General features: G+C 42.3%; 1 protein-coding gene across 1 annotated transcript in view; it reads left to right on the top strand.

Annotated features, from left to right (window-relative positions):
- Positions 1 to 5,638: 5,638 nt before the first annotated feature.
- TRPM1 (transient receptor potential cation channel subfamily M member 1) overlaps positions 5,639 to 20,175 on the top strand; it is a 64,158-nt gene continuing 49,621 nt past the window's right edge. Inside the window, exon 1 of the mRNA XM_027903667.1 lies at positions 5,639 to 5,664. Coding sequence (XP_027759468.1) covers positions 5,662 to 5,664 — 3 coding nt within the window. The 5' untranslated portion in view covers positions 5,639 to 5,661. The remainder of the gene's footprint in view (positions 5,665 to 20,175) is intronic.

Raw genomic sequence — 20,175 nt, 5'->3', positions numbered from 1 at the left:
ATTTCTGTGTTAGTTCCCCCAGTTCCCCTCTTTCAGTCATATGTTGATAGATTATCACACGGCTTTCAGAGCAGACGGGACCAAAGGAGGAGATCCCCAGCGAAGGCTTTGGAGATTGCAGCAGGATCCTTTGCTGGACTTGATGGAGACTCAAACTTGAGACCCTGGAATACATTTTTAATTAACAGAGGTGAGGGAGAGAAGGAACTGTGCAGAACTGGCTGTGAGCAGCCTGTGCTGAGATGGCAGAATGGACAGCTCCTAAAGATATGCAGGCTGGTAAATACATTTTCTAGAGGAGTGTGATGTGTGCACCAGAAAGGGGCTTCTATGAGGAGGAAAATGCCCCCAGCTGTGCCTTAGTTCCTGGGCACAGACAGACAAATGTTTGCCTAAATGTGAAGTGGCAGTCTAAGGGTCTTTTAGTTTTCATAAATCACACAATATTCAAAGAGCTTTTCCCTTCTGCAGGCACCTGGCAGTCAGTGTTGCAGCAGTAACTGTGCCAGCATCGCTGTAGGTGCAGTCTGGATGGTCTGTTCACCAATACGTGTTTTACACTCGCCAGTTTTTCCCAGCTTAGTGAGTAAACATATAGTCTTAGGTGACTACAGAAAGATTAATTTACTTCAGTGGGCTTAACCTATGACATAGACTAATCTTGATGTGATCCTATTACTGCAGGGTCAGCTGGGATTGTAGTGTTTGATTGTCTTGCTTTGCTAATTTGACTGCAGCGTTTGTGTTTTGGACCAGCTTTGTCTTTGTTGGTGCCTCTGAGACTTTGCAGTCAGGAGAGAGAGATGGCTGACAGATGTGATCCCAACTGGAAAAAGTCAGGAGATTTGACTATGAAAGAGGAAAAAGAGAAGTCCTTGTGCCATCATGTATCCCCTTATCAGTGTTACTTGTTGAGCTTCAAGAAGCAGGCAAGAAAATCCCCCATCACCTGTCAGCTCTCTGGAGATCTGTGTGCCAGGAGTTGGTCAGCTGGAACGTGTTACTGTGCTGAGTGTTCCTGGCAGAAATGGACAATCTGTCACTGAGGGAGCTGGTAAAGGTGGGAATTCTAAAATCGCTTCTGAACAGAGCCCTGGGTAGTGGGTCTGTCACAACCAGCTTTTACAGAATCACAGAGTATGCTGAGTTGGAAGGGACCCCCAGGGATCCTGGAGTCCAACCCTCAGCCCTGCACAGGCCCAGCCCCAAGGGTCACCCCCTGTGCCTGAGGGAATCATCTAAAAACTCCTGCAGCTCTGGCAGCCTTGGGGCTGTGCCCACTGCCCTGGGGAGCCTGGGCAGTGCCAACCACCCTCTGGGGGAAGAACCTTTTTCTAATGTTCTACCTAAACCTGCCCTCAGAAAACATTCAGCATAATGCCAGAATTCCCTGGATGGCACAGGACTCGGGGAGTTCTGCAATGACAGTAAATAGGGACCAGCAGTACACTGACAGGTGCTCAGCTCTGTCAGACAAGGCCATCCAGAACATGCTGATTCACTGCTTGCTGATGTGAGCTGCAGGTGTTTCCTGACTGCATCATCTGTCAGAGACAAATTCACCTGAAATAAAGAAACCTCCAAGTGATAGAGTTATAATGCAAAGAAGGAGGATCATGATACCATGTTTGTCTTTCTCCTTCTTTGTTTTTCTCACTTCTGGTGATGTGTGAACTGTGAAATGAGATGTTTGGTTTTTGCAGCCAGCCCTTTTAAATGAGCGTCCTTGAAAGTTCAGCTGAGGTTTCCCTTACTTCTCTTCTGTAAAGTTTCATTAATATTGGCAAATTTTTGAACCCGTTGCTGTGAAGAGCTGTAGGCTTATTAATACAGTTGAGAATGTTCGTATGAAAATGCAGGGACTGTTTGCTCAAGCACTTTGTAAACCATAATTGTACTTGTATCTGTCCAAGAATTCCAAATGACTTTACAAATATAATGGAATTTGGGGTCTTTGCACAGGTTTATATGATTGCTGCTTTTGTTCAGATAGAGAAACTATTATCAAAGTTATGTGAGTGACCTGTGCGTGGTCCCATACAAAATCAGGGGCAGGAAGAGATTATCTGATTCTCAGTTCCTTACTTTACTTCTGAACCCATTCTACCTCTTTTCTTTACTTTCATCTTGCAGCTTACTTGTCCTTCATGTTGTCTTGTTCTTCTGGCAGCAAAATGTATTCATATGCACATTTCTAGGTCTTCTCTAGGTTACAGTTACCATTATTGCTAACTGGTCCGAATTTATTTTGTGTATTTTATTTATTTTTCTTATTTTCAAAATCAGAGCCAACATGATGATATACAATACCAGTACTTTGGGGTTTTTACAGAGAGGTTTTTTAACATCTCCTGGACAACTGATTGTGTATAAAGATGAAAATATTCAACATATTTGACCTTTTCCACATGCTAATGCAATGTAAGAGGTGTTGAATAATAGACATGCTTATATCTGTGGAGGGAGGACAGACATTTGAAAATCCTGTGCTTTCCCTTCAGGGAAACACCAGATGGTGCTGGTGGTACCTAAAAAGGTGTGCGTGGGCAGCGAGGGGCCGAATCCCGGGGGTTCCCTGGAATGGATGCGGCGCTGTGCGCTTGGGACTGCCCAGTGCAGCTCAGAGCTGCCAGCGAGAGAGCTGATGCTCCACAAAGCATCCCCCTTGGCAGAACGGAGAGCAGTTCAGGGATCTGCCAACAAGAGCCAGTGGCTTCCTGGCCCTCGGGAATGATGGAGCACAGTAGAAGACTCATTTCTCTGCTCTGACATTCCTTGTCTCCCCAAGCAGGGAGCAGGTTTTTGTCACCAGCTGGAGGTACTGTCATGTGGAGGGAAGCAGAAATAAGCCACTTCCTTCCAGAGTTACGAGCTGGTTCTTTCCCTTCCCAGATCAGTGGGGTTTTGTGGGCTGCTATCTCGTGGTGCAGTTCAAGGCTTCGATGCTTACTTGCAATGAAATTCTCATTTGGCTTATGATTTAATTCTTCAACTCTCTCTTTTTCTTCACTACCCTTTCAAGTCCTCTGTAATTAGCTAAATAAAAGACATTCTTTCTTTCAGCCTTCAGTTTAGTTGCTGGTAGATATGGAAATGTTCTGGATTTATTTAACTAGCTTTGTTTGAGACCAATTGTGCATTGAAAAAAGTGGTGCATTGTAAATTGAAATGATTATTTTACTCAGCTGAAATGAAAACAAAACCTCTTGTTACTCTCCTGAGATGCTGTCCTCAATGAAATCTATATCGAAACCCCATTTGCTTGGAAGATTGTGAGGTTGAAGCTGGTTTCTGTCTATGTTTATACAGTATACATCAAAGTCACCCAGCATGAATCTCATTTTCAGTGGGGGACCACCCCCAATGGCAATGGTTCTGCTGCTGAAATCAGTCCTTTTTACATTTTGGATCTGGGGTCACCCTGCTCACACCCAGAGGGGCCCCAGCATCTTCCCAGTCTGCCCAGCCCAGCAGACCCTTGGTGTTCCCCTGTAGCTCCAGCTGGTGGTTCCAATGACAGGGGTAGTATTCCATTTCTATTACAGAGCAAAAGTACCTGCATTAATGTACTCACAGTTTCAACATGTTTTAGACATAGGAGAAAAAACATTCCCAACTGTATTTAAAAGAAAATATTTGAAGGCATTTTATTTACTCCTCTGATTGTTTACATATAAACAGAGTGGAAATATAAACAGAGTTGGAAAATAATGAAAATACGGGGGAAATTAAGAAAAATCTTGACCTGATTGTTCAGGCAGACTGATGATAATGGCCACCCAGGGGTGAACACTCTGTCAGTACCTTTTACCACTTGGCAGTGTTGGGTAACAGGTGTTTAATTTAGGACAAGGAAGGGCCTTGTCACACAGACAGGTCTGAGTCCAGTGAGAAGTCCTTGCTCAGGGTTGATGATGCTCAGAAAATGGAGAATGTTGCAGCAAAGCTGGTCTGTAAAATAATCACACAAAGTGCACTGTAATCCTTTCTGTCAGCTAATTTATTGTATTATGTAACTGTGAGGGCTGAAAAGAGTTATGGTTTTCTGTCTGCCTAAAAGGAAAGTCCCTTTTAAGTGTTCTGAGACTGAACGAACATAATTGTAATTAATTTGTTGTCATTATCCTTAAAGTAGAAGTGAAATCCTAGACTGTTTTTAAAGGCTCAGCTTTGTTTCCAGAGTAAAAGTGTCTTTGCTTATTCTGTTTGTGTCCCTAAAACTGTTATGAAGTTCAGTCTGCATACACAGTCTTTTCTTATTGTTATCCTCATAGTCCCATTTTTAGAATTCAGGTTTTACCTCTCCATGTTTTAAAGAAGCACAAGTCAACAAATTAATTTTCTTTTCTTAGCTTTGAAGACCTATCTGTTTGCAGAATCCCAGAATGAGGCAAGGAAGTGATTTGTCAGACTTCTCCCAAGTGATCCCAAATGTGCCCCCAGCTCTTTCAGCTTGGTTGGAGGTTGAACTTGTGATGCAGCAGGAGGGAATCCACTGTCCTGCTTTCAGCTCTGCCTCTTTGAGGACAGCAGGAAGCTGTCACTGCTCTCTAATTCCATTAGTGGGCAATTTGCATGGGAAGGAAGTTACTGTCCATGGGATGTGGCACATGATAAATCACCGAGGCCTGAATTCTCAGAAATACCCTTTACCCACAGGCCAGATCCTGCCCAGTGCCCACTGAGACTCACTGGGAAAGTCTTAATGCCGGGTAAAGGTCTTTGTCTGCTTCACTTTTTGAAAAGTCATTTGAGGCAACAAGACCCTGAACTGAAGAGCTGTGGCAGGTCCCATTTACTGTTACAGGAGCTGTTGCTGGGTCAGCATTTTTCAGAATTAGATCAGGAACTGTCTGAGTTTGAGCAACTGAAATTAGTGAGTTTCTTATCAGTATTTGAGCCTTTAACCAATTTTACTTCTCCTTATCTCTGAACTAGTGTTGGATTGCTGTTACTATTCTGGGTAATATTTATAGGAAGAACCACTTGATGCAGTTTTAAGTTGGTTCTCCTTTGAATGGGAGTCAGAGTAGGTGAGATTCAAAAGTAATTTCAACTTATTTTTCCTGTGATTCTACAAATGCAGGAAGCTGAATCTGCCCCCAAGGGTGAGGTGACAGAGTGACCTGGTGGGTTTCTGCAGGTTCTACTCACTAGCAGGTTATTGAAATAAGATGACTGGCCTGTGTTTTGTTCTTCATATGGTCAGTGCAGATTACTTCTGATATGTGAGAAGTGCTTACAAAGGCACCAATTGACCACTGGCACAAGCAGATGTTGTTTCTTCATCTCTTCTGTCCACGGGTCTCATGATCTGTTTAATTTCACTTTAAACTTGCTGTTTCTTCTTGCAAGATAAGGAGAGAGGTGACAGACAGTTGCTAAATAACCAAGACACTTGGAATGGATAAACAGACAGTGCTGGGGTAGAAGTCCCACAGTGTGGCCCCCAGCCGTGCTCTGAGCTCAGGTGTGGAAGTGCCCAAAGGGAACTCCTTTGCCATGGGTGTCACCTGGCAGTTGGTTGCTGAGTTTTGGGTAAAGTGTCACATTTGTAACCCAGCTGTGCTCTCCCCTAGGCTGCAGCTGCAGTGCCTGGAGGAGATGTAGCTTCCAGAAGTGGACCCTGCAGTGCCAGTGACCCGCAGCGTGCTCCTTCTCATGGTAGGTAACCACACTGAGCAGTGTTCTGGCTGGGAAAATACAGAATCCAGAGCTGTTCGGTGAATAATGGCTGAGAACTGCACTGGAGACAGAGCAGTGATGTGCTGCAGTGGATAACTGCAGTGGGAGCCATCAAGAGGAATTAAAGACACAGTGCTCCCAGGTTTTGGTGTGAACAGGAAATTTGAAAGGGAATTCTGCAAAAGTGGCATCAAATTCTCCAAATGCTCTGTATTATTTGAGTTGCAGCTATTCAGACCTAAAAAAGATGTCAAGCTCTATCTTGCAGAACTCTAGAAGGCTTTTGTGCAAATAGGAAATGCCCTTTGCCTGGAAAATTATCATACTCCCAGAGAAAAAAAATCATGATTTTATGAAGTGTTGAAGCTTCTTCAGAACTTGAAAATGTAGAACTTTTGTGTTCTTTTCCCTTGTCTTTAGGGACATAGAGATTTGGAATCTTTGTTTTGACTGGTTTGATTTCTGTTCCTCCTCACAGCTCCATAAACTTGCCCATCATTTAGGTCTCATTCATGCTAATAGTAAGGCCAGAAATTATAGTCCTGAATATAATGTTAATAAATAGCTCTTTAATATGTACTTAATGCTAGCAACTGTCCAAAAATAGTTTTTGTTTAAAAAAAGAAAGAAAAGTTTATTTGAAAGTGAATGGCAGTAGTAGCAGTAGAGCTTGTGATAAATGCAGCTATTTGATGTTTGTGTAAATGGTCCCCCGTGTCTGTGTGATCTTCTGGACCTCAATACCTTTCTCTCTGGTTTGGTACTAACATTGCTGTACCCCCTATGGAGTGTTATCACTGCCTGATGTGCATTTGTGTTGCTAAATGCTGCATTTATTGTTCCATTCTTCCTCCTTTCTTTCCTCTTTCCCTTCCTATATCTCTGGTTTTAAATGTTACAGATTTGAAAATACTTGTAGCACAAATGGAAAAGCACTGAAAAGAAAAAGAAGGAAAGATTTAAAGCATAATTCTTTAGTTGTTGGTGAAGAGAGGGAAGAATGTAGTGGACTATGGTGGTGTAGTGGAGCATTTTGCTTTTGGCTGACAGTGAGAGCCAGCAGTTGTTTCACAGCTCTTTGTTGCTGCCGGGAAAGGGAGGCACTGCTTTGTGAAGGGGCAGTTCTTCAAATGTTAAATATTCTTGGTGTACAGACTGCACTATGCAACACTCCAGAGTCAGTTCTGGTTTCATGCTGTTCTTTCAAAAGTGAATCTCTGACTGCAAAATTGTCTGATTTGGAGAGCAAAGCAGTTCATCAGGAGTCAGGAAATGTGTTGCTGCTCGACTGTGAAATGTTATCCATGTTCATTCTGCTCCAGCTCATTTCAGATAGACCCTCTGTCATCTACTCTGCAAGTTTTTGTGCACAGCTATGAGATGTTAAGTCTGACTTCCTGCAGCTTTTCACGTACTACAGTGAGGGAAAAACAGTGCAGAAGGGGCTGGGTTTCTGAAAGTTAAAAATATGTTAAGTCACTGAAGTATGTTAAGTCTCTGACACTGGGCAACTTGCAGAGAGCACATAAATGGATTAGCAGGATTAAAACCTCTTGAAGAGTAACTTTGACATTGCCATTTGTTTTCAGTTTGGAAGAGTAGCAGGTTTATCCTGCCAGTAACAGAATAGCAGGCGAGTTTCTGAAGGCTTGAAAGGCTTCAAAATGCTAATAGTTTGCAGCACCGTAGTGACTTCAGACATTCCTGGAGTATGATCTTGTCCTTATGCAGGAAAACTGAGTGGGAGATGAATTTGCTTGTGAGGACACTTGTTGAGATGTTTTGTAGCAAGCACAACATAACTAATGATGACTATCTTTAAATAAACCTTTTTGGAAGAGCATCTCTGCAGCATTGAACACAATCCAAACAGCTCCTGTTCTTAGCTGGGGCAGTACTTGAGGAGTGCCCTTAGTGGGCTGTAGGCTGGTTTTTTTTAGATAAACACAGGACTCTTGAAATTTTCTTACTGCATCCCAAATGTCAAAGGACATCAAACCAACACACTTTTTTCACTGAAAGTCTTCTTTTGAGACACACTGTAGTGATATTAAATGGAAAGGGAAGGAAGGCCCAGTTCGACCTGTCTTGTACACTGAGGTCTTTACAGAGGTACAAATAAGCCTCTCTTTCCTGGACTGTCAGTGTAAATAAAGGTCATTGGATTAGGGCTTGCTGCTGTCCAGATTTAGATTGACTGCTGAAGGGACTGGAAACATTTCAGCTGCCATGGTGAGCAAAGCTTTAAATCTATCACTTTTTGATTTAAACTAACATCAGACATCTCTGATGTGATGTCATACAACAGCTCTATGAACTGAAACAACTACAGCAATCTGTAGCCAAAATATTCACTTTTTTAAAAAGCAGGTAGGGCCTTTGGGAAATGGATCTTTGCATGACTGCAGCTGCTGAATTTCCATGGTGTGTTATCTAGAAGATGTACAGTTTCTTCTGCCTTACACAGTGTGCTGCTTTTGTGTGCTTTGAAACGGGGGCCTCCTGCCCTTCCCGGGGAGCAGGCTGGGCACGACCTTGGCAGTGATCCTGCACTCTGCTTGCTCTTCTGTGGGGGGCCATGCTCTTTCCATAACCTAAGATTGACCAGTTTGATTTCACTGCCAAACATGGAGGATGATGGACAGAAGTGTCATTTCATGTCATGGATTGTTCCCTTTCAGAACCAGTTGAAGGGTCTTTCACTTCCACAGTGTGCCAAATATTCATTTGTTGTCCGACATCCTGCTGCAAGAGATTACTGCCCTTTCCTCCCCGTGCTGATTTAAACCAGTTGGTGGCACAGATCTGATCCAGGCCACACAAACCTTTGAATCAGTTCAACTGATGAAGTAGAAAACTCCAGTGTGAGACAGGAACCTTCCTAACAACGTTTGTTTAAAAGGTTTCCTAATGTGGCAGTACACTCCTAAAACCACAAGCTCTTCTGGAAAATCTATTAAACTTGTGCTTCTCAATCACGGAGCTGTTGAAAGTGCCAGCATGGTGCACGTTTCTGTTCCCTAGTCTAGTGGAAATGGCCCATGAAGTGTTATACAAACACAGTGGGGGCAAGAACATCAGCTCACTTTCCTTATTTTTCCACTGGGGTTTTCAGTCAGCAGGTTCTGTTGCACTGATTACTCTCACCTGGCTCTTGAATGTGAACATCCCCTGGGTGCTGATGACTTGTAAAAATCAGAATGATCCTTAAAATATACCAAGAACAGTTACAGGGAGCTCAGACATGTCTTAGAGTGAGAGATCCAAAAGGACAAAGTTAATTCTTTCCTCACATTCTACATTGTCTTCTGAAGAACAGAATCACTTCCTGAATTTCTGCTTTCTGAAGAGTATGTCCCCATTTTTGTTCTTTGCCAAAATTTTACCAAAATACCCTTAGCCATCCTTTCTGATTCAGGGATTCATGCTGCCATACCATGGTACCTGTTTGTGAGGTGACATCACAAGTAGTGGTGAGGATGCCCCTGTGTCATTCACTGCATTGACACACTGGGGGCAGAGGAATAGTTTTTGTGTTCCTGGACAGACTCTCTACCTGGCTCCTCAAAAGCCTGGCTCATGCCTTCTGACGCCAACTAGGTATTTCCTAGTCAATAATTATTTAGTTGATGTTTTAAAGCACCTTGTCTCTTCCTCCTTTCTCCTTTCTTTCTCTTCTTCCTTCTCTTTCTCCTTTCTCTCCTAACTGCCTCCTTTTACATATTTAGGCAGAGTGGTACAAAACAGATGCATTGAGATATTCATGGGAGTTCATGGAGATAATAAACACCACACCTTATCTGCCACTACCATCACTCCCTAATTACTTAGAATCTAACTTGTGGTCTTAGGGCTTCTTTCCTTTTAAGAGCTTGACTCTCCTCCCTGGACCTGCTCTAGGCACACTTGCCATCAGCAATTATCCTTTAGGATCCCACCAGGCCTCTAACCCAGGGTCTGCCGAGGACCATCTGCTCTTTTCATGTGCCTTTCTGCTGATACCAGAACAGTTTCCATCTGACTGCCCTGTGTTTTGCACAAATAAAAACCTTTCGGCTGCCGCTTCTAAAGTAGATTTACCTTCAATCACCATTTATTAAATCTCTGTCCATTAAAAACCATAGCTTGCTGACTCTGTGTGCATTAAGCCTGATTATAGAGTCAGTAGAGAGGAGGGAGGGGGACAGCAGTTTGTGTCTGTATTTCCTCGTTTTCCTGCTTGGCTGGCTGGCTGGTAACACTGGGACAGGGTGCACATCGGAACAGGAACCTCATTGTTTGGCTTTGGGTTTGTTCTATGCACCTGTCTCCCTTTTTATTTAAGCTGTAAGCTAATGATTGTTGGCCTCAGGCTACATGACTAAAGGCCTAGTTTTGGTTGGTGCTGGGATACCGGTTCCCCTATGGAGGGTAAAGGCCAGGGGGCTAAGAAAGGCAAAGGAGGGAAGCTGGCGGGTTCCTTGCGCAGGATGAGTGGCTCCTTCAAACGCACCTCCTTTAAAGGCTCCGCCTCGGGATCCCAGAGGGTAAGTCTGCAACTTCCCAAACGGTGCAGTCTGAGGGGAACAGCTGGAGCCACTGTTTGCCCCTTTATTTTTATAACAGCTGGCACTGTTATAAATGGCAACAGTTCCCTTTGCCTCTGTGCTCCGTTAAGTCTCAGAGGTATCACTTGTGTTCTTTGCACAAGATCTGATTCCTGCTACGGGAGTTCTTTCACAAGTTCCTCTCCTAAAGATCTTTGGGTTAAATGTCACTGTTCAGGGCTAGCCTGTAATTATTCCTATCCATAGTCAAAGTCATATTTTGATGACTATTGATCCTTAGTGTTCATGCCAAATTTAGATGCAGTAGGTGAGAAGACTGGTGGGATGTAGCTGGGATTGTGATGTGATTCATTGAACTACAGCAATCAGATTCTATGAGGAACACATGAAATCCCTTGAATTTAGTTGCAGTTGGTAAATTGTATGTTTTATATGCTTTCTTATTTTAATATTAGGCTTTGAACAGGAAAAAAAAAGATTAACAGGATGAATTTACTTTCTGCTCCTCAACTATTTGTCAAGAAGCTGTGATTTTTTTCAAATTACATACCTTTTGATGGTTTATAAAAGATTAGGCCATAGGTATGAATTTTTCTGGAACTGGTTAATACTTTAGTTATGGTTAGATAGATCACTTGGTAACATTGAAATAATTTTTATACACATTCCTCTTGAGAGTTTCACATTTTTTTTCCCTCAGATTTCTGCTGTGATTAAGAAATTCTCTTTGTGCAATTATTTTGGCCAATGTCTCAGTGTCTCAAGACATACAACTGTATGTTTCCAGTTTTTAGGAGTCAGATGAGTGATGGAAACAAAAAGAATAACTGGAACAGAATAAAATTGATTTCTGAGTACATCAGAGCAGGTGATGATGCCTTAATGCCACCCAGAAAGCAGGGCAGTAATTAAACAGTCATCACAGGTAGATTTGGCCCTAAAGGAAAATGAAGGCAGACTCGTGTTGGAGAACAGGCCAGGAGGTTCAGCTGCCCCTGTTCAGAGTAACAAAGCTGTATCTGCAGCACGTGCTCCAGCACAGGTCACACACTGGGGCAGCAGCACAGCCTGCCCTGCTCCTCACCAGCATCTTGTGCAGGTCTGAGCAGAGAAAAATCAGGGCAGGAAACCTTGAGCAGTTTTCACTGAGCGTGGTTTTATTGAAGGAATCTGTCGAGGGTGGATTCCTGTTAAAAACTGAAAGAAACTCTCCTGAACCCTGAAAACATCTCCCTGGCTTTCAAACACGGAGAGCAACACGTGCACGTTAGAGTGCTTGTGAGGGGGATCACTGGCAGTGGCAGCAGACACACAGGGTGGGGCTGTAAGTGGCTCTGTGCTCCAGATGGCTGCCCCTTGGTTCTGCCTGGAACACACGGGTGTGGATAAGCAAAGGAAAAAGCAATTTTGCTGGGAAGTGGCAATAGTTCATGTCTCATGCAGCAACAGGATCTGCAAAAATGATTGGGGTACTCACTGCTCTCCAGTCCTACGTTTGAAGAACCAAGCACTGCCTTAGTGAACAGAACCTTACTGGTCTTTTTCATTTCAGACTCTGCATTTCTAGAATCTGCCACAGCTGATTAAGATTCTTTTAATTTAGTCCTTAAAAATGAGGTGAAAACCATAGGTAGCAGAGTAAAGGAAGAGTCAGAAAGCACTGAAAAAGTGTCAGTTCATGGGCAATGTGGGGGGTTGCATCACCAACTTCACTTCACTTGTTTGTTGCTACTTGGTGAAAGTGGGCACTCCCTTTTCCTCTGTTTCTCATTTGTCTCTTGTCCACTTCACAGAAATAGTTCTGTGTCGTATGTGTGTCCCAATCTCTAGTGCAGTTTCTGTGATCTGCACTACTGGAAAAGTTAGAAAAGCTGGAGCTGGCTAAAACTAGTCTAGTGTTCCTCTGATATCTCCCCACCTCAAGCCTCCATTTAAATAAAAAGTAAGCAATGAGATAAACTGCTTAAAGGCTTCCATTTGGACCCCAGTGTTACCTCCTAATATGCATTCTACTTTTTGTGCTGCCAGTGTTTCTGTCTGCCCTGTGCTTCTGCCAGCTGTTAGCAGGCAAATTATTGCCATAAAGCTGAAGTGTCCATGTAGGGACAGGGTTACCACCTGTCCTGTTTGGAGATGGGAGCAGTCCTGTCAACAGGCATTGCTGGGTGCAATGAGAAAGGCAGTTTGTCCTGGCAAGTGGCACGAAGATGAGAGGAAACAGCAGAATGTGGATGTACTTATTTGTGAGGAGTGGAAAAGGCATCAAAACCAGCGTTCCATAAATAATAATCAGCAGATGAAAAAGGGGGTGGAGAGGATTCCAGACAGGTAGCAGAGGCTGTGAAAGGCAGTGGAATGAGCCAGAGTGCCCAGGCTGGAGGCAGGTTCAGACAGGGCTGTGGAGGCAGCAGCTGAAGCACATCAGAACATACGAGAAAAGGGAGCCCCTGAAGGACTTGGGCAAATCTGGGGAGAATGAGAGGGCAGTTGTTGCTGAGCAGATGCTGTGCAGATTGAAGGAGGAGCAGGAGAACAGTGAATCACCCCCCGAGGCTGAAGAGCTGCTTCCTCACCATTCAGGCTGTGCCATAAAACTGGCACAGGTATGGTCTGTCAAATCAGTCTGACATCCAGAGGAGTTAAAAACAAAGATACAGGGATAGATAACTGCAACATCATTAGACAAGAGTCTTGCATTTAATGGAACAAGGAGACTGCAGGTATGGGGAATGGAGATTTTTTCTGTAACTATGACAACTGATTTCCCTAGTGCAGCTGGTAATGTCTTATCCAAAACTCAAGCAACTGATTAGAAGCTTCTTCTTAATGGTAATCTCATAATCTTTAATGGATATTACTGGCCTTTTCTGCCAGTAATTTTACTTTTTTGGAACAACATGAGACCTTTAGTGATTTTTATTAGCATTCCACCAACATGTGATCCAGTAGGAGTTTCTCTGCAGTGTGCAGATGCAGTGAAATGTATCCAACTATTAAAGCAACTGCTCCTCCAAAACCTGGCTCACCCAACAGGTTTTTTGTACTTCATTACAAAATATTTTTGCTCCCAGTGTTGATTTGTTAAAATTCTGTTACAATCCTAAATCTTCCTCATTAGGTTTCCTTCAACTGGATCATATTAGAAGTTTTAAACTGGATGCATTCCCAGGTACTGAAGATATTGCATGGCCTTAAACAATCAACCAGGCAACCAGCAATAAGACAAGGGGCCATGGGCTCAAGCTCTGCCAGGGGAGGTTTAGGTTAGATGTTAGGAAGAAATTCTTTACAGAGAGGGGAATCAGGCATTGGAACAGCCTACCCAGAGAGGTGGTGGATTCACCATCCCTGGAGGTTTTTAAGCAGAGATTGGATGTGGCCCTTAGTGCCATGATATAGTAATTGGAGTTGGATCAGGGGTTGGACTTGATGATCTTGGAGGTCTTTTCCAACCTAATCTATTCTGTGATTCTATTCTATGATTCTAATCCAAAAGAGAACATTCAGCGTCACCAAGACAATGTTTGTGTTCTTTTGATGTAAATAGGGAGCTATAAAAACAATTTTTTACAGTCACAATAAAAATTAACTAATCAGCTGATTACAGTGAGTGTCTCTTCTGAGCATAAGTGCTTAGATTTTAGGGATGAAGTTGAATATAATTTTATCATGTATTTGTTATCACCTGCTTTCTTCCATCTCTTTGTGAAGATGTGCTGTAGAACAGTATCAGTTTGTAGGATGTCCTCTTGGAAATGACATGAAAAGGCAGCCTTGTTCTGTGAAGATTAATCTCTAATAATAGCACAGTAAAAGATGTAACAGCTGGTATGGATTAATATTCCTTAATATCTACTTTCATGTGATTAATAGCTGAATGGCTTAAGCCCCTACCATGGAAAGCAAGCAGTCGTTACTAAGCTCTACTAAATGTACTGTTTGTGATTTTTTTAACAGAGTAGACATTGAAATGTTTTTCGTTTTTTATTTCCAGTGTTCTTAGCTGGCTTTAATTTCCCTCCTTCTCAGTTTTTCTGTCACAAGTCATGTATTATAGATCTTCTTTCACAAAAAAGAGAGCAGTAAGTTGTTGAAGGGTTGATCCTCTCTTGTTTGCGGTACACAGTACCCCAGACAATCATGAGTACTAATACAATCATTAGTACAAGCAACCTGACACAACACAACACAATCATTAACTTCTGTGCTGGTTTATTGAGTAATGTATTTTATGGAGACTGACAGGTGAAGAGGAATGCACTGTGGTTTAGGCTTGATGTTCACATTAAGTAGTAAATATCTTTGTGGATCACTTGGGGAGCTTCTCTACCCGGCTAAGGAAAAAAACTCCCCTTGGTTTTTTTAAAACAAGTAAACCTGTGACACTGTGTCAACCTGTGCTGTCACTGCAGAAAGGATAGATAACACTTGGCTTGAGAGGACAGGGAAACTGGGCTGCAAACCTATTTCATTCCTGTGCACAACAAAAATAAAGCTGTGGTCAAGTTGCTTTCTGGAACAATAAATAGAGAAACAGAGAAACTTGAACGAATGAACTGTTTGCAGTTGGAGCTTTCAGTGATCAGAATTACCTAATCCCAGTGCCAGGAGTATTGACAGGCCCTGAGTTCATGTATTCTGATCACTCTGAAGGAGAGGTGATTTCCAGGCTTTCTGGCAAAGTTATATAACATTCAAAGCTGATTCCTTAAAACTATTGTATGGACTTAACCTTAAGCAGTGTTTAAAATTGCACATTGTATGTTGGTGTTGGGTGTATGCAGCACACATGACTTCTTTTCACCAACTGCAGTGTTTTTACATTGTTGTTTTTATTTTGTTACAGTGGGATCTGTAGCAGGATTGTTGTAGTTTAAATTGAACTATAGTTATTTATTCAGTTATTAACAGGAATTATTATTATTATTAGAATAAGGATTTGAGCCCCTGGTTTGTTGCTGTAGATGGCACTGGGAACAGTGTTCATTACAGGAGAACTCTGCCCCCAGTCACGTTCATCAGTGTCTGTCAGGGTGGGATTTAGTGCTCCTACCACCTTTGCTGGTGTTTCCAGGCTTACACAAGGTAAGATCAGGCTAAGAAAGTGTCACCTTCCCGAGAAGATCTTGGCCTTCATCAAATTAATGATTTAGTCTTCTTTAAGCAGTCAGATGCACTTGGATTAATCAACCACTAGATAGAGCTGTGCTATATAGAAAGGACCTCGCTGTGAAGTATTACACTGAAATTCAGTTTTCCCTGGTAGGGAACCAAACTAAGGACCAGTTGTTGCAGAGCACAGATATGACAGGAAGTGTCCTTTCTCCAAGAGGCAAAAACACCCCTCTCCCCCCTAATTATACAGTAAGATCATGAATCTTTTCTGAGTGTACCTTATAGTGAGACTTCTAATTCCTATACATCAATTATTAAATAAAGCATATCTTTAAATTACCACAGCAATTAATTTTTAATCAGGCAGTCATCATGGAGCTGTTTTATCACGACTGTGGAAAGGAAACTTGAAAGCCACGTTTGTATTACCTTTTTCTTTCTTCATTTCCCATGCTCCCCTTCTCCCTCCCTCCCCTCTTCAGTGCTGAGAAATGCTCACATATTGATCAAAGGGTCACAAGCATCAGAAAAAGGAATTACTTATTATACTATCTACCTCAGCACAAGATTGCTCTATTTAATAATTTCTGTATTTTTTCCAATTTATGTAATTTATAGTGCTAAACTTACCACTGAGATGTGTTTATTATAACAGCTCATTAACAAAACAACTAATGAGAGCTTTAGTCTTTTTACTGGGTGTGGTATTTTGTTTGCCAAATTTGTACTGAACTGGTACTCAGCTGCAGTAAATGCCTTAAGCTTCAGAATAGAATATAATTTGTACTGAAAGATGTGCAGAAGTTGTATGAAGTTAAAAATGTGTGGATATGACAGCTTCTGCTGGTTTTATCCCTTAAGAACAGGATAAAATCAACTTCTCTGCAGAAAAAAGTTATCAGTGACACCCCATGGCTTTGAGCAGGTACAGGCACAGCTCAGACATTGATTGTGCAGATTATTCCATCTCTGTTCTGGCAGGAACAGAGAGAAATACATCTTAGTATAACATTGAAACAATTAGCTAGAAAATTCATACCTTTAGTCTTTCTGTTTTCACTTTTTTCATTTTCTGTGGCTGCATTAAGCAGAGAGTTCTTAATACACGCTTTTCCCAACCCAAGCAAAATTTGTAATAGCCAGTATTATGAGTATGTATTCGATTCCATTTTGTTCTCAGTTCTTGCCAGTAAAATGGCACTCAGCCTGCTGGGTGAGTGGATTTGTGATTCTTTCCAAGGATCAGCCAGGGATTAGTGAAGTACAGCTGCTGTGTTTCTCACGCCAAGTAGTTTTGGCACATTTTTTTTCATTTTTAATGTCCTTCTCAAAATACATCCTGCCTCCTTTACTTTACCTTTTCTAGGGATTTCTTCTTGTTCAGTAGTAAACTTCATCTTTCATCAAACTGTGTGTTAATGAGGCTGAGCAAACAGGCATTGCTCCAATGACTCTACCAGAAAGTGAATGTAAAGAAATGTTCTTACTTTAGTTTGAAAAATAAAATTCGTGTTTAAGTAGTGAGTGAAGTGAGGTTTTTAAGCTGCCAGTCTAAAATGCCAATGATCTCAGCAAGAGGGTGGTATATAATAGTGCAGAGGTTCTTGATTTGTAGAGTTCCTGGGAATCCTGGCTAATGAAGCTGTCTTTGTGTCAGTAGTGGAACTTGTGTTCCATATCCACCTGCCATTTAAAGTTACAGACTAGAAAGTTTAGTATTTCACCTTCATGTAGAGAGCTATCAGAGTTTCTGAGCATCTGTAGTGTTCAAGTGTTTGTTGTGGGGTTGTTTTGGTTTGGTTTTGGTATCTCCCACTGAGTAGTGCAGAGTGAGCAGTAGTTTTAGAAGCTCTGGAAAGGTCTGGAAACTGAGGGATGTTTATTCAGATACTAAACATTTTTCTATCAGCAAGCATGTCCAACATCTTAGAACTGGTTTGATTTCTGTCATTTTGAGGTTCATTTTTCTCTAAATCAGAAATTTGTAATAATGAACTTAGGGATTTGATTTTGTAGTGTCTTTAAATACAGTAACTTCTGTTTCAGCTTTTTATATCTGCACAGTTTCCCCACAGCAGAAGTCAATGTATCAAACGTTAATTATTTTGCTCCCCATGTAAAAAACCTTCCTGAAGAATGAAAGCAACCCAAACTTAGCAAAGAATTGCACTTCAGCCGTCAAACCGTGCAAACTCAGCATCTTTCTTTGCAGATTTTTTGGTCATGGTGCTGTCGTTGCAGGTGATTGTAGAACCTTCTGGAAACAATGTAGGTGGGGAGCTGGCTTTGGGAATCACGGTCACTGATTCATTCGGTCAGTCAGGGCTGCTCTGGCAGGATCGTGGGCTCTGTGGGTAGTTCCTGCCCCAGCTGGAAATCCAGCAGGGACACCGCTCTGGGAGGGGATCTGTGGGGATGGCCCCACGTGTGGGAAAGCAGCCTGTGAGCCATTCCTGCTGTCATCAGCAGCATTCTCTGATCTCTGAGGGACAAACATGAGCAAGAGTGACCGTTTTTGCACTCAAAAGCAATAAATAGATTGGATGGATAATAGAGAAGACTGGTGACCTCCAGAACATTTAGGAAGTGTATTCCAAGGCACTGTGAGCCTGGTGTCTGTGTAGATGTGTATGCTCCGTGAAGATTCCAGGGTGGTGATGGAGCTGTTTGAATCTTGGCTCCTGTTTGCATTCATTTACAGGGACAAGAATGTGCCTTTACTTCCAAGATGTTTTCAAGTGGCATTTTTGCACTATTCTCTTTCTGATACAAAACATCTCTTTTTTGGAGAAGCACACAATAACTTACACAGTTTATTCATAAGAACATCTGAAGAGAAATGTTCCAAATCCCACCTTTCTGTGCTGGAAAAGTGAAGGAGGTGTTTGGTCTGCATAATTCAGCTGTGCAGCAGAGCTTGTTGAATTACACTCTGCTTTCATCAACTCCTGCTTGTAGCTTTGGATTCTGCATCTGTTTTACTCAGTCTTGCATTTCAGCGCTTGAGAGCATTGATCAGAAGCCTTTCTCTTTGGAAGGGCTCATTTAAGCTGCAGGCTGTAACTGTAAATCAGGAGTGTTGCTTTCTTGTTCACAGAAAGCACAAAGCACTGAACGTTTCATGGGCCTTTTCCCTGATGAAACAAACCCGTGCTGTGCTGCACAGATCTGCTCGCTGATAGTCCTGAAATAGCATTGTGATAAAATTAAGGTTGCTGGCAGAACTTTAAATAACATGCCTATTTCCTAGGCTACTCTGCTTTTAGAAGGCTGTTTTCCCTGTGCTGTTCTTGAATGGCTGCTGAGGGGAAAAGAGTAAGATCTCACGCTAATGCTTTCTGCCAGTGAGCTGGAGCTCTGCAGCAATCAGAGCTTGGTGGAACTGCACATTCAGCAAAGCTGAACAGCGCTGAGAACACATCCTGAGAGTGCCCAGCTTAGCCCGAGCTTTGCGACTGAAAGGCACCAATCATCTTACCTAATCTTTCCTGGGAACTTCCAGCCTGCAAGGCCAGTACAATCAGCACACTGGTGCTCTCTACCACTCCATGAAAAGGCATTCTTTCATCTTTAGATATTGTTCAAGGAGACCTGCGTGATTTGTATAGATGCCTCCATCAGAAGTGTGAACAATGTAGGAAAGAGAGTTCTGCACAAGACAGAAGAATCTGAATCATTCTGTGCAGTGAATAACACGTGGTCAGTCCCTTTATAAATGAAAGGAACAGGCAAGCCACTTCTTTTTTAGCAGTTATACAGCTGAAGATTACTGAAACTAAGTAAGATTTAGAGATTTCCTCCCCTTCCCAGTAATTCTTAAAAGAATTACTAACCTCAGAATCTCTCTAACAAGAGTATTTGCTGCTTGCTGGCATTTCTGTTTTAATTACTGGGGGGAACATAATGTGTTTGACAAAGCTGAGAGCTGCAGTGCCTCAGACTGTTTCAGCAGCTTACTGTGCTTTAATTCATCTTAACCCATGTATTGATCAGCAAGACCTGCATTTAGGACAGCAGATTTCTAGTCAAATGTCCCATGATTTCAGAGCACCTACAAGCTGTTTGGCTTGGGACTACCACTCACTTCCCCAACTTTAATCAACAGATAAACAGATGGGACAGTCCATGCTAGTGCATTGAACTCTGCACATGAACACAGCTAGCAAAGCACTCTTCATTGCAGATGCTGGTTTATGCCTTTTTAAACTCATGATCCTGTGCACACTCAGATACAGCACTGACTTGAAACAGCTTTGTGTGTATGGCATAGTGTTGTGGAAATCTGGGGCTCTTCGTGGCTGAAAAATGAAACCCCTGTGTTAAGCATTTCCAGAATCATTTAACACAAATGCCTCTGTGTTAAAAGCTGGACGTGAGCAGGCCAGGTAGGAGAGGAATTCAAGCCCTCAGTCCCCTGGGAGGGGTGTCATGGGTGGTGCTGCTGTGTCTGCCCTGAGTGATCAGCACTTTTCTCTTTGTTACAGCTCCTCTCTGATGTCAGTTGTGCTTAAGCAGAACACACAGTTGGTGTCTCTTTTTCCTGTACAAAGCCTCTTCAAACACACAAAAAAAAAAGGGGTGAGGGAAGGAGAATTGTGAAACATATACAATTACCACTGTTGCTATGTGGAGTTTAAAAGCGTTCCATGAGAGAGGAGTACTTATGGCACTTGACTGTATTACAAAAACACTTATCAGTGGGTGAAACCTTGTCAAAAATAACTCCTTTCCCTTGCACTTCTCACAGGATGGAACAGGCTTTCTTACATTAGCACTAGATTACAAAAAAACTGTCTCAATTCTCCTCTGTTCTACTTTAAAAATATTC

This window comes from Empidonax traillii, unplaced genomic scaffold (assembly GCF_003031625.1).
Source record: "Empidonax traillii isolate 1590-97213 ecotype Southwest subspecies unplaced genomic scaffold, ASM303162v1 scaffold990:size286031, whole genome shotgun sequence".
In the NCBI taxonomy this organism is placed as follows: Eukaryota; Metazoa; Chordata; class Aves; order Passeriformes; family Tyrannidae; genus Empidonax; species Empidonax traillii.
The sequence above is the reverse complement of the archived record's forward strand: the minus strand, read 5'-3'. Positions and strand labels throughout refer to the sequence as shown.